The following is a 14,516-nucleotide window of genomic DNA, read 5'->3' on the forward strand; positions in this document are numbered from 1 at the left end:
CCTCCCTTGTTGGAGGCTACAGACCCACTATTGGATTGATTTGGCCACGCAATGATGAGGGAAAAAGAGGTCTAAAATTCACCTGTGTCTCAGGTGGCCTGTTTACTACTGCTGTTTGAGACAGTCAGCATCTGCAAATGCATTGTATAATACTTCCTAATTCCATAGTACCTTCCTTCATCTGAGAATCTCAAGGCACTTTACAGATGTCAGTTAAAATTGTGTTGTAACTCCTGTGACAGGTACCTAAATATCCCCATTCTGTAGTTGGGGAAACTGAGGCACACAACATTGAAATGACTAGCTTAGTGTCCGAATGAATCAGTGGCAGAATATGGAATAGGATCCAGAACACCTGACTCCCAAATATGAACTCTGGCCTCTCTTATACATACACGTATGTAATTTAAGGCCACCCTTAAGGCAAATGGAAATGGCCCCATATCTCGCACTCAGCAAAGCACTTTCCTCCAAGTGAAGTAACCCTGGTGGAATCTGCTAGGTGGAGGGAAGGTTTGTTTGTTTGTTTTTAAAAGACCTAAAGGGAAGTGCATTCAGACCTGGAACTCGCCCAATTTCAGAATTATAGTCTGCTTTATGTGTGTGTGTGTGTGAGAGAGAGAGAGAGAGAGAGTGTGTGTGTCATACTTGGGAAGATCAGCCATGTTTAGTTAACAAAATCCCAAACCTCCATTCCTGTGCCATGATTAGGGCCCTTTGTTTTCAGTTCTTACTTTATTTAATTTTTCCTGGGAATTTATCAGTGTTTATTACCACAACAACAAAAATGGGTGAAAATCAGTGCAAAAAAAATTAATAGTTTTTCTGGGTAAATATCGGGGTTTATTTTGATGGTTGGAAAGACAGGGGAAAGGTATTCCGTAGGTTAATGCTTTGAATTCCATTCATCAATGTGGTTTATTGCAGAACTGAAACAGAACTCAGAACACTGTGCCACCGCTGAGTTTAAGAAAACAATACACCTCTAATCCCCAAATAAAACTTTTCATTTGAATAAACAGTTTAGTGTTGTAAACTTGGAACTATTAGCCTACAAATATTAACATTTAATAATTGGGCCACACCATTTGCAGTGCATACACTCAACTTCATCCTTTTCTTGTTTTTTTTTAAACTTTTGAATATTTCCTTGTCCTCTGAAACGTATTCTGATACAGATTTTCATTTTCTTCCCGTTTTAGTATGTAAAATCTTTAAACTGTTATCTGCTATCAGCTTGAAATGTGTATGTGATGGGCATGAGGTTCATCAGTACGTTCAGATGCACACGCCCTTCAGAGCTTGCGTGTGTGCCTGTTGGTTTATTGTGTGCATCTTCTAGACTAATACATAGCCTTACTTCAACAGGGAGCTTTGCATATACACACAGGCTAATGTATTATCGTAATATATATATCTCATGCAATGTATTGTATTTTCCTAATAAAACAAGTTATTTTTTATAAATTTGAAAGCTACAAACGTAGGGTGAAAATCAGGAAAAAAAATGAATAATACTTGTAAAACCCAGGAATTTTTCAGTAAAAATTGGTTTAAACTGAAAAAAGGACTTAGCCATGATTCAGGACTGTACAGATTCACAAAACAATTGCTACTGCTGTATGTGACAACGCTGGCTGGGCCAAAGGTGGTACTACTATGTAATAAACATTTTGTTTTCCTAGAAACTCAGGAAGCTTAGTGAGGCCTGTGCAATCCTTTAAATTAAGAGTTTCACCCGATATTTAAAATAAACGTTTATTACTGATTCTAGTTATTGATAAGTGCATTCTGTATATTAAAGGAAAATTGTACTAATTTGCTATCCCAGCACTCTGACATTTTGTATAGGAAGAAATACTTGAAATATTATTTTTATGATCAGTTGTCGTTGAAACTGAGGGATGGCTGCAAAGCCTTTGAACATGAATTGCATCTCTGCTGAAACATATTACTAAGTATTAAAGCTGTAATTCGTGACCCAGATAAGCGTCAATGTTAATTGAAGCAGACTGCTTTAATTGGCTCTGTGAACTACATGATTCAATTGGGAATGTAATTGTACCTATAAAAGTATAATGAATATTTTTCCCTAAAAGCAGCCTTTGAAATTTAACAAATCCGTAATTGTACTAACAAAAACATTTGCTCTTAGATAAGTGCACTTGTATAATACTAATAATTAGTTTGAACTGGCCAGATGCCTCCTGATAAGATACTCCACGGAGGAAAACGGTCATCCAATATGCTGAAAAATGTAGACGCAGTTAAACAGTGACACAAAATGTAAGCAATATTGTGCTAAAAATTACTGGCTATATTGAATCAAATCTGGTTGTATAACACAGTTCTGTTTAGGGCTGTTGCTTACTGTACTATCAGTTACTGAAGGTAAAAGGGGAGGGAAAAGTCTAGTTTTGATTATGCTGGCAGATTTTAGTTGGCGTGTTATTCCTCTTTCGGTTCCTGTGTTCTCTCTTCTTATCCCTGTTCAGAACTGCACCTCTGCTTACATCTCTGCTTTCACTTCCTTTTATATATTTTTTTTTCCCACAACTGACTTCCCTCCTTTTTCTGGTTGTCTTATGTAGCAAAACATCACCACCTCAACTCAGATCCCTCTTTAAAAACACTCTTCTACAAACCCTTCCAGCACCCACTTACAAACTGTCTAAAAGGTATTAGCACTGCCTTGTGATTGTTCATCTGAACAGCTGTTGTACTGCAAATACAAAATGTAATTTTGTAGAGGCTCAATCCTGCAGTTGGAGGGTCTGCCCCCGGGCCTGTTTGTCTTACTAAACTTTTATAAAGCAGTAAATAACTCTGGCTCTCATTTATATTTAAAAAAAATTAAGGTTAAGTTTTGCCTTTAAGTATGTCTGTAACTCCCATCGAAGTCAAAGAGTTTTGTGGAGCAAGATTTAGGCCTTTATTTTAAAATGCAAAGGTCCGTGTGAGCTGGAAATGTGGAAATGAATTGAAGAGAATGGAACAAGGGAGGTCAGTTCAGGGGAATGATAAAAGAGATAGGATGAAAAAGAAATGAATAAGTAATAGATCTGGGGAAGGAGAGTCCAGGACAAAAAAAAATGACTAATCCATTTTATTGGGATATACAGTACCTGGAATTAAACCTCCTGCATTCAAAAGAGGAAAGGGAGTACTGTTTTGTTCATAAGTGCTCATTTGTTGCAGTGAGGTGATCGAATTCAGTTACAGGAAAGAGGTTGGGTTTGGCTTAATTGTAGTTCCTTGTTTAAGATATTTAGTACTGACAAATTGAAACCAGCCTCAGAGAATGCTGATGTATATTAAATGTTACTTTTGCATTGCTATCTCAAATAATTTTGGCTTCATATGTATGGAGCATTAATTTGAAATTGCATAATAATGGTAAACAAGTGGCTAGAATTTAAACTGTACTCAGAATTGAATTTGCCGTGCCCAAATGATGACAGTTTGTAGCATGAATTTAATTTTGTTTTGTCAGACCCTGTTCTTTACAAAGTTATTTTTGTCAGCACTGCTGATTAATTCTGACAGGCCAGCTGTGTTCAGTCCACCACCACCTAGTGAGGAATTACTCTGTTAAAAGCAGCATTTGTTTTTAATACTAACAAGACTTCCATTACCCTGTCTACAAACACTAAACTAATGTACTTTACAACAAACCCACTGCACGTATGTGCTTCAAATCACACTTTCTTAAAGTGAAAGGCACATACATACAAACAAAGGAGCAGTGATTGAGAAACAGAGTACAGTTGCTGTGTAAATAGGGGTAGCGTTCTGTTACAGTAGAACATCAGCGTTATTGGGAATGGAGGTTGTTTGTCACTCTGAAATGTTCGTAACTCTGAACAAAACGTTCTGGTTCTTCCAGAAGTTTACAGCTGAGCATTGACTTAATACAGCTTTGAAACTTTACTGTGCAGAAGAAAAATGCTGCTTTTAACCATCTTAATTTAAATGAAACAAGCACCGAAACAGTTTCCTTCCCTTGTCAAATCTTTTTTTTAACTTTCCCTTTATTTTTTTTAGTAGTTTACATTTAACACAGTACTGTACTGTAGTTGCCTTTTTTTTTTTTTTTTCTTTTTTTTTCTTGGTCTCTGCTGCTACCTGATCGTGTACTTCCGGTTCCAAATAAGGTGTGTGGTTGACCAATCAGTTGGTACTTCTGGTGTTTGTAACTCTCCTCTGTGGGCAATGAAGAAATCCAAATATGGGGGGGGGCAGAGTGGGAGATAATTTTCCTAAGCATTTTGTTAGATACTCTTGAACGGTTTTCAAGGAAATTGTTATCAGATTATACTATATGGTATTTCCCTTCCATCATATAGTGTTTAACAGCTGATTAGATAATTTAAAAGACATAACTTCTGCTACAAATATTCAAGTTATGTTTAAGATAGTGTCGTTCCCTAATGTAATTTGTGGTCCACCTATAAATCATTTTATAAAACCAAACCAGGTAGCATTTCACTATTCAAAAATGGCTTACACTCCTTTTGATAGTTTTGAATTTGTTACTAGGTAAGGGCTCCCTGTGCAGCTTATTATTCAGTTTTGATGTTGTGAGCATATTATTGCTCGCTTGAACAAATGTGTGTGCCTTATGAAAGCAAATGTACGTGCATGTGAAAGCTAACCCAGCTCTGTATTTGACTGGGAAAGCCTGGCTTTGATGTAACACAGGAGCAAAGCATTAAAATGTAACAAAAATCTGCTACCTCTGGCCCCCTACTGTGAAGTTCTGAGGATTATCAACACTACATCCTTCATCTGTAAGCTCTTTAGACTGTGTCTTTGTGTGTATTTGTACAGTTCCTGACACAGTGGGCCACAACCCTGTTTTGGGCCTCTGGGGTTACAATTATTATTAAACGTTTATATTATGGTGGTACTTAGAGGCCTGTCAGGCCAGGACCTGTACAAACGTGTAAGTGGTAGTCCCTGCCCCAAAGATCTTGCAATCTAACCACAATCCAAATAATAATAATTGAACCGAATGGGATCTGAGGACATTCAGTACTTCATAGGATTGGGCTCTAGGTTTGTAAGGTAACACTAACAGGATCTTACAAGGAGGCTCTGGAAAATTACACCCTGCAGAAATGCATACCCACCAGTTGTCTCAGCAGAGCTCCATTTTTTTAAGGGCTGAAATAAGAGTCTAGAGGTGGAAGAGACCTGTTAGTTTATCTTGTTTATTGCCTCTTTTACATTTACTAGTTTTTCCTCTAGTCTAGTTTTAAATGTGCTAAGTAACAGGGTTTCCATTACTTCCCTTAGGAGACTATTGCACAGGCCAATATATTTTCTCTGTCAGGAAGTTTTTCCTGACATTCAGCCTCCATTGTTCTTTTCTGTACTATCCTATATAATTCTCTCCTCCTTGGTGTTTACATTGGTGGCAAGTTTATTGGTCGCCATTAAAAGGTCAATATTGGCCAGCAGCAGTTTTCTATTCTAAGTACAGGGTGCAAATATCGGGTAATTCATGGCACATGCTGACTGAATACAGTCCCTTGTACAATAATAAATGTACCAGTTTTCCAATGTTCTGTCGACTCAGGGTATGTCTACATTGCTCACTAAGCCCGGGCTCTGACTCAAGTCTAAGCCCAAGCATCGCTTCTGTCCACACGCAAATCAGTCTGACTTGGGTCAGCAAGCACTCAGGATCCGGGTCTTAGGATCCTGGTAGGGGGTGGGTCAGAACCCAAGTCCCACTGAGACTCAGGTCCAAGCCATTTTGCCATGTGCATGCAGCTCAAGCCACAGACCCAAGTCAGAGGGTCTATGTAGTGCACTATGGACATGTCAGCGTAGTTGTGAGGACCCCCTCCCCCTCTTCTACAGAAATATTCTCCACTTTCTTCTTCCTGGCTGCCACAAAATATTATTGGTTATAAGCCTAGGACTCCCCAGGCTAGCACTATCTGATGTGTATCGGTTTCTCCCTCTTATGTTAGCAGGCATAGAAATGTGAACATGTGGTTAAGTATTTTTATATTTGATTTATTTCATTTCTTTTTTCTCAGGTGAACTATAAGAAATGCTCTCCCGATTAAGAGTAGTTGCCACTCCCTGTGCATTGGCATGTCGCACCGTGCACACAAAAGAAAAAGGCAAGCCGCTGATGTTAAACCCAAGAACAAACAAGGTTAGTAGCGTGCATTTATCAAATATCTGATGTCCAGCTAGTAACAGTCCTGTGGATCTTGTTCTGGGATTGAAAATTATACTGATGTGAGGGATTGATTCTGTTCAGTGCTGGATCAGCGCCACAAAAGATATACAAGACTGAGGATTCAGTGATGATTTAAAGTTTAATATCTTAGAGCTATGATATCAGGGCTAGCAACAAAGACTTTCTGCCATTATCACTCCTACAAATCCCTGATTTCCAATGGCATAACTAGGGCCCTACCAAATTCACAGCCATGAAAATTTGGACCGTGGACCATGAAATTTGGCCTTTTGTGTGCTTTTACCCTATACTATATAGATTTCACAGGGAAGACCAGCATTTCTCAAACTGGGGGGCCTGACCCAAAAGGGAGTTGCAGGGGGTCACAAGGTTATTTTAGGGGGGTTGCAGTATTGTCCCCCTTCTGTGCTGCCTTCAGATCTGGGCGGCTGGAGAGCGGCGGCTGTTAGCCGGGCACCCAACAGCAGCGCAGAAGTAAGGGTGGCAATACCATACCATACCATGCCAGCCTTACTTCTGCACCGCTGCTGGCGGCAACTCTGCCTTCAGAGCTGGGTGCCCGGCTAACAGCCGCCGCTCTCCAGTTGCCCAGCTCTGAAGGCAGTGCCGCCGCCAGCAGCCGTGCAGAAGTAAGGGTAGCAATATCGCAACCTCTCCTACAATAACCTTGCAGGCTCCCACCACCACCACCACCACCCACACACACACACACACACACACACACACACACACACACACACACACACACACACACACACACACACACACACACACACACACAACTCCTTTGTGGGTTAGGACCTCTAAAATTGCAACACCCTGAAATTTCAGATTTAAATACCTGAACTCATGAAATTTACGATTTTTAAAATCCTATGACCGTGAAATTGACCAAATGGACCAAATTGACCAATTGACCAAAATGGACTGTGAATTTGGTAGGGCCCTAAGCATAACATAGTAATTTATATTTCCATCCCCCATCATGAATTAAAAATCCCATCTTTCTGATTACCCTCTTGCTTTTGTCCAGTTTAATTCCAACTTGGCTTTAGTATTTCAAGAAACACTGAAACTCAAGACCAATATTTTATATCCGTGATACCAGCTTTGAATCCCGCCTTTCAAGTGGTAGAAAGTATTAATCTCTAACTCTAAGTCCTCTTAGTTGTCCTTGGGCTGGAACTAAGCCATCTCAGTGTGAAACACCCCCATGAAGAGGGCCAGCAAAAGGTCTTCATGCAACTTAGAAACTGGTTTTAAGTGGGACTTCAGTTATTGTACATCAGCATTGTGTTGGCCCTCTGCATTGGGGAGGGCTTTCACCCTAAGAAAACAGCCTCTTAACTGCAGAAGGAGATATTCAAGGGCAGCTGCAATCCATGGGGACAATGAAACTCTCAAGAGTTAAGATAGGGGTAATGGGAGCTGAAGTCAGGCTTTTTTGGCAGCTGGTCCAAGGCTGTGAACTCCCCTCTGTAAGAGATGAGGAAGATCACAACCCTGATCGGCTTGGAGGAAAATATAACACCTATCTCTTTGTTGTATCCTATCCATAATAGGAGACAAAAATCCCTTACTCTGCTGCTCCTGGGATAGTGGAGAAAAGAATAGTGAGATATAAAGAGTGACTTCTAACTACTCCTGAAAGGAGCGGGAGAAGACAAAACATATGTCTTTGTTCAGACCACTTACATGGATTTATATAATTTGATAGGGTGCTCAGATACCACAGGGGTGAGTGCTGTACAAACACCTCAACAGATAGAGATCTCTAGTGCTTTGAAACTTAGTGCCTGCTAAAATCATGTAGAAAGTGGAGTGTGAGGAGAATTATGTGATTTGTCAAGGTACAAAGTCTTGTGACTTCTCTGAGCTAAAAGCTCTTAGCAGACCAGTGGAAATTACTTCAAAGCCCTCAAGCTTTTCCAAGCACTGGTTGTGCACCAATGGTCAGAAAGGAAAACAATATATGCTTGCTTTTGGCAGTAGCTTCTACATTTTATTTTTCAATGATGTAATTTTATGATAAATGGAGCAAAATGCAATATTTGAAGAGAAGAAATTTGTTGTCGCACTTAATTCACAGTATCCATTTTGATTCAGACAGTTGACAATGAAATAAAGAGCCTTCTAGTCTATGAGGAGTCTGTTATACTCTGGCAGCTGTTTGAGTGGTTCTGTGAAACGACTAGGTGATACCGTTTGTCTGTTGGGCAACAAGTAGCAATACTAAATGCGGTCCCTTGTTCAGCAGCTCAGCAGAAAAATTAATGTCTGACTGGGGATGGAAATTGATTTACCCTTGCAATTGTAGACGGTCTTGCTGTATTGGAGATGAGACCAATGGCTGGCGTGGTGTGAGGAAAAATTGCACTGTTGAACCTGATGTATGGATAAATTACAGACTTTGGTATCCATTGTTGTGGACCTGCTGAGATTGTCGTCTCATTGTAGGATCTTTTGTTGGCAGGGGGTCTAGTTGTGTTGCAGTCTCATTCACTTATGTTACTTAATATTTTGTCTCTCTTACCACTTGGGACCCATAATAATGGGGACTAAATGCCATATTAAAAGCTGTAAGATGCCAGCTGATGAAATTTTCAGACCCAGATCTCAACCCCATACTTTTTGTGACCATTAAACTTCCCACCCCATAACTCCTCGACCTGCTTCATTGCTTGGCAAATACAAGAATTTAAGTGCTCTGACCTTTTTGCCCATGAACTGGTTCCCATGGGTGCCGAATGCATAAATTAATTGAATTTGTTTGTTTCAAAAGTCCAGCTTTCAAGTTCTATTGTTAGGGCAGCCCAGGAAAGGTGAAAAGCTATATTGGTAATGTCCTTGTCACTTCAACCAAATGATTTCAGAACAATCTGTAACTGCATGAACCTGTCTTTACATTCTTCCATGACTTCGCAAAGCTGCTCTATGACAAGGACTCCAATTACAATGACTTAACTTTAAAGGCCTTTTGTTATGTCAGCGTTAACTGCTGTGTAAAAATAAGTAAGCTTGTTTGCTGCTTGGAATATAGTTAACCAAATACAGTTTACTGTAGTCAACTATAAAGGTTGTTACAGTATTCACTATTTGTATTGTGGTAGTGCCTAGCAGCATCAGTCATGGACCAGGGCCTCATTATGCCAAAAAGATGCTCTCTGCCCCAAAGAGCTTACAATCTAAGTATAAGTGAAGAAGCAACAGATAGATACAGACCAAGAGATCAGGGAGGACAAGGAAAATAATTGTTTAGCAGGTGGATTGGCTATTCCTGAGATTAAAAACATACTCTACGTCTAACTTCTAAAGATGGCCTCACTTGTGTTGAGGTTTATTATCTGTTCTTGAAGGACCTAAATGTGAAGAGGAGTTAAACTGTAAAATCTGCAGCTTGTTTTCCTTTTCTGATTGAGAAGGTGTTAGACATGTCAAAAATGTATGTAGGCTTTAGACTTACAGCTCATTTACCTTAGTTCAGTCATCCACCTCAAAGCTGCTGAATTTTTTGTAGATGTGATGCCTTTGCGTGTTTCAAGGGAAAATAAAACCAAACAAGATTGTTCAATTAGAAGACCAACAGTTTAACAAAATATCTCCAATTGAGTCGTTTAGTGACCGTGCACAGTCTAGATCAGGGGTTCGCACAACAAATTTTTTGGTGTCTCACCACTCTCGCTGGTGGCCTTATTGACACTTTTTTTCCCTAAAATATTTGATTAACTTTAAGAAAAACAAATACGACATATACACATTCACATCATTGTAATTTATGTAGGGGTTTTTTGTAGACTCGATAATAAAAATATTACTGTGAAAAGTAATATTTGTATGTTTGTTAATATCAATCACTTTTCACAGGACACTTAGTAGCTATCAGGAAGGCTGTGAAAAGTGATATTTGCATGTTTGTTAATGTCACTTTTCTCAGCAAGTCCCAGGACAAATTAAGCCCCGGATGGGGGACAAGGGGTCGGAGGCAGAGGCAGTGGGGGCCATGGTAGAACGGATGTAGGCTGAGAGAGGCAGTGGGGGCCTGGGGTGATGGAGGGGTGGATGTGGAGCCAGGAAGGCAGTAGGGTCCAGGGGCAATGGGGAGGAGGGCATGGATGTGGGGCCAAGAGGGTGGAGGGTGGGTGGTGAGCCCCGCAGCTGCGCAGTTGGAGCTGGGGGTTGGTGCCTGCCGCCATGCGGTCGGGGGGGGTCAGTGTCTGTGGCCAGAGACTGGAGCTGGGGGCAGGAGCTGCATGGCCAGGGAGGGTGTCAGTGCCTGCCCCTGGAGCAGGGGGTTGGAGCGCAGGGCCAGTGCCCGCCACCATGGGGCCAGAGCTAGGTGCTGGGGCGCGGGGCCACATGGCCGGATCCAGGGGTCACTGCCCTCCGCCATGGGGCTGAAGCCAGCACCTGCTGCTGCACACCTGGGGATAGGTGCACACCCGGGGCCGGGGATTGGTGCCTGCTGCCGTGCGCCCTGAGCCAGTGGGCAGGACTGGGAGTCAGAGCACACAGCTGGGGATTGGTGCCCAGGGCCAGCGGCTACAGCCGGGGTCGGTGCCCAGGGCCAGTGGCCGAGGTCGGGGGCCAGTGCCGCGTGGCTGGCGCTGTATGGCCAGAGACAGGGATTGGAGCCTGCTGCTGCATGGCCAGGGGTTGGATCCTGAACTGATGCCCCATGGCCAGAGCTGGCGGTCAGCGCCCAAAACCTGCAGCTGGAGCCGGGTGTTGTCATCTGAAGTCCCATGGCTGGAGCCCTGCTCCGCGCAGCCAGGCTCCCTAAGTCCCACTGCTGGAGCCTGCCTCCCAGCCACCACAGGGCTGAAGCCCAAGCCTCATCCGCCCCTAAGCCCAGGTAGAGAACTCACCGGGCTCCTCCAGCATTGTGCCCCACCTGTCTCCAGTGGCCGTGCAGGGCTGCGTATCCAGGAGGAACAGGGAAGGATGGGGAGGGGGTAGTGCTTTGCCGCCTCCTCTCCCCCCCGCCCCCCAGTCACCTCTCAGGAAGCTGTCATGGACACAGAGAAACCCCCTGGTGACCGCATTTGAGAAATGTTGGTCTAGATCAGGGGTGGGCAAACTTTTTGGCCCCAGGGCCACATCTGGGTATGGAAATTGAATGCTCATGAAATTGGGGGTTGGGGTGCAGGAGAGGGTGAGGGCTCCAGCTGGGGTTGTGGGCTCTGGTGTGGGGCCAGAAATGAGTAGTTCAGGGTGCAGGAGGGGGGTCTGGGCTGGGGCAGAGGGGTGGGGAGGGTGGGGACTCTGGTTGGGGGTACAGGCTCTGGGGTGGGATTGGGGGTACAGGAGGGTGCTCTGTGCTGGGACTGAGGAGTTCAGAGGGTAGATGGGGGATCGGGGTTGGGGTGCTGGAGAGGTTCAGGGGTGCAGGCTCTGGGTGGCGCTTACCTCAAGCAGCTCCCAGAAGCAGTGACATGTCTCTCCCTTGCTCCTGCGTGGAGGCATGGCCAGGGGGCTCCGCATGCTGCCCCATCCACAGGCGCTGCCCCTGCAGCTTCCATTGGCCATGGTTCCCGGCCAATGGGAGCTGCGGGGGCGACACTTGGGGTGGGGGCAACATGCGGAGCCCCCTGGCTGCCTCCACGTTTAGGAGCTGGAGCGGGGACATGCCTCTGCTTCCAGGAGCCATGCGGAGCCACAGCACACGTGGAGTGGGGCAAGCCCCGGACCCCACTCCCCAGCAGGAGCTCAAGGGCCGGATTAAAACGTCTGAAGGGTGGATGTGGCCCCCAGGCTGTAGTTCGCCCACACTGGTCTAGATGAAATGCTAGGTGAACAATTACAATCCATTGTGCTAGTGACTTCAGCATTGCCAAATCAGCGTGTGCTTGGAAATAAGTTCTAAAGGATCCAGACGGCTCAGGGGATCAGTGATGGTATGCAGAGACTTCAGCATGGAAGTGACTGATTCATATGAATGAGTGAGAGTTACCGCCTGCTATCTGATGGCTGTTTGGTGGCCTTTGTGAAGTAGATCTGTGATTTCCACCTAGTTCCAAACAAACAGAGGTTTAAATAGAACAGTTGGCATCCTTGCTGCAGGTCTCACCAGAGAGGTTAGGCGTTGGGCACAGAGACCAAATTAACTAGTAGCCTCATGTCAGGGTGTGAGATATGTTGATGGGAAATTCTGGGAAGCTTATGCTAATGTTGTCTGTGTTTGATATCTTCTGTGACATCGTGTTGTCAATCCAGCACCTTCCACAAGCACTACATTAAGTGAAAAATATGGGGAAAGGACGGAAACCACAGGAAAAACATATTTCCTGTGCTGTATATAAGCGACCAGTCAACTATGATTATAAAGGTTATGTGAGACATAAAATAGACATTTCATTCATGTGGGTGAACCTTGTTCATTTGCACTGATGACTGGAGACTTGTTGTAGAACAGTGAACTTTGTGAATTAGCAAGTAAACAACCAAGCACAATTAAATAATACCTAGCTCTTCTATAGCTCTTTGCATCAATAAAAAAGTGACCACTGGGGACCTAGTGCTCCATCATGCGGAGCACCTTTTCAGAGCTGCTTAGGCCCCTTGGCTCTTATTGAAGTCATTGTGAATGGAGGGTGATCATCACCTCCAAGGATATAAGCAGCGTGCTGCCCGATCAGCAGGGAGGAGAGGGTGAGAATAGAAAAAGAAGGGGAAGGGTAGTCAAAAAGCATACTGTATGAGAGAAAACAAGTGAAGGCAGGTCCCTGGAGGATCTTGATAGTGCTGTCCTAGATTAGGTATGGTCACATCCTCATTTTTGCAGGCAGGGGAAGAGGAGGAGGAGGAGTGAATAGAGTGGACATAGGTGCAGCAGGAGAAATAGCCAAAATATTGCATCGTTGGCTTCAGGGATTGACCAGTAATTAAGATGCAGCTCAGTGTGAAGACTTGAGTTGTCCAGATATACAGTGTGGGAAACTGTAGTGCCATTTAAAAAAAATTCCAACATGTTAACACTGCAGCCACTCAAGCAACACTGAAGATATCTGTAGGCTGGGGGACAAAAAAAAAAAAAGCAAGTACGTCACATAAACAAGGGTGGGTAGCTATTAATAAAATATATCAAACAAGCCTTGAGCTTTTTATTAAGGAACCAGAAGACTTGTAGTCACAAGGGGGAATTAAGAGAATGTCATGCCAAAGTATTTAAGGTCGCAGTGGTAATTAAGTAAATTGTTTTAAGGGATCTAACCAAGAACTCTGACAGAGATAATGTACTTTTCACTGGTGGGATAGTTCCGTATGGTTAAGGATAAAATGTTAGCATGGACTACCATGGCACACAGCTAAAGGTACTCATGTATCCACAATATGCCAACATTTTTATGGCTGACTTAGAACAACGCTTCCTCAGCTCTCGTCCCCTACTCTGCTTGCGCTACATTGATGACATCTTCATCATCTGGACCCATGGAAAAGAAGCCCTTGAGGAATTCCACCATGATTTCAACAATTTCCATCCCACCATCAACCTCAGCCTGGACCAGTCCACACAAGAGATCCACTTCCTGGACACTACAGTGCTAACAAGCGATGGTCACATAAACACCACCCTATACCGGAAACCTACTGACCGCTATACTTACCTACATGCCTCCAGCTTTCATCCAGACCACATCACACGATCCGAGCTCTGAGATACAACCGCATTTGCTCCAACCCCTCAGAAAGAGACAAACACCTACAAGATCTCTATCAAGCGTTCTTACAACTACAATACCTACTCCAGGACAGGCCCAACAAAGAAAGTAACAGAACGCCACTAGCCATCACCTTCAGCCCCCAACTAAAACCTCTCCAGCACATCATCAAGGATCTACAACCTATCCTGAAAGATGATCCCTCACTCTCACAGATCTTGGGAGACAGGCCAGTCCTTGCTTACAGACAGCCCCCCAACCTGAAGCAAATACTCACCAGCAACCACACAACAAAAACACTAACCCAGGAACCTATCCTTGCAACAAAGCGTGTTGCCAACTCTGTCCACAAATCTATTCAAGGGACACCATCATAGGCCCTAATCACATCAGCCACACCATCAGAGGCTCGTTCACCTGCACATCTACCAATGTGATATATGCCATCATGTGCCAGCAGTGCCCTCTGCCATGTACATTGGGCAAACCAGACAGTCTCTACGAAAAAGAATAAATGGACACAAATCAGATGTCAAGAATTATAACTTTCAAAAACCAGTCGGAGAACCCTTCAACCTCCCTGGTCATTCAATTTCAGACCTAAAAGTCGCAGTTCTCCAACAAAAAAACTTCAAAAA

The 14,516-nt window shown here is 43.5% G+C and overlaps 1 protein-coding gene across 5 annotated transcripts in view; it reads left to right on the plus strand.

Moving 5' to 3' along the window:
* Nucleotides 1-14,516, plus strand: part of ME2 (malic enzyme 2) — a 48,672-nt gene that overhangs the window by 4,740 nt on the left and 29,416 nt on the right. For all 5 annotated transcript variants that reach the window (XM_037902511.2, XM_037902512.2, XM_043546877.1 and 2 more), the window contains one exon: nucleotides 6,051-6,172. In XM_037902511.2, the coding sequence (XP_037758439.1) occupies nucleotides 6,065-6,172 (108 nt within the window). In that variant the 5' untranslated portion in view covers nucleotides 6,051-6,064. Of the gene's footprint in view, nucleotides 1-6,050; nucleotides 6,173-14,516 lie in introns of those variants that run through there.

This window comes from Chelonia mydas, chromosome 5, assembly GCF_015237465.2.
Source record: "Chelonia mydas isolate rCheMyd1 chromosome 5, rCheMyd1.pri.v2, whole genome shotgun sequence".
Lineage (NCBI taxonomy): Eukaryota > Metazoa > Chordata > Testudines > Cheloniidae > Chelonia > Chelonia mydas.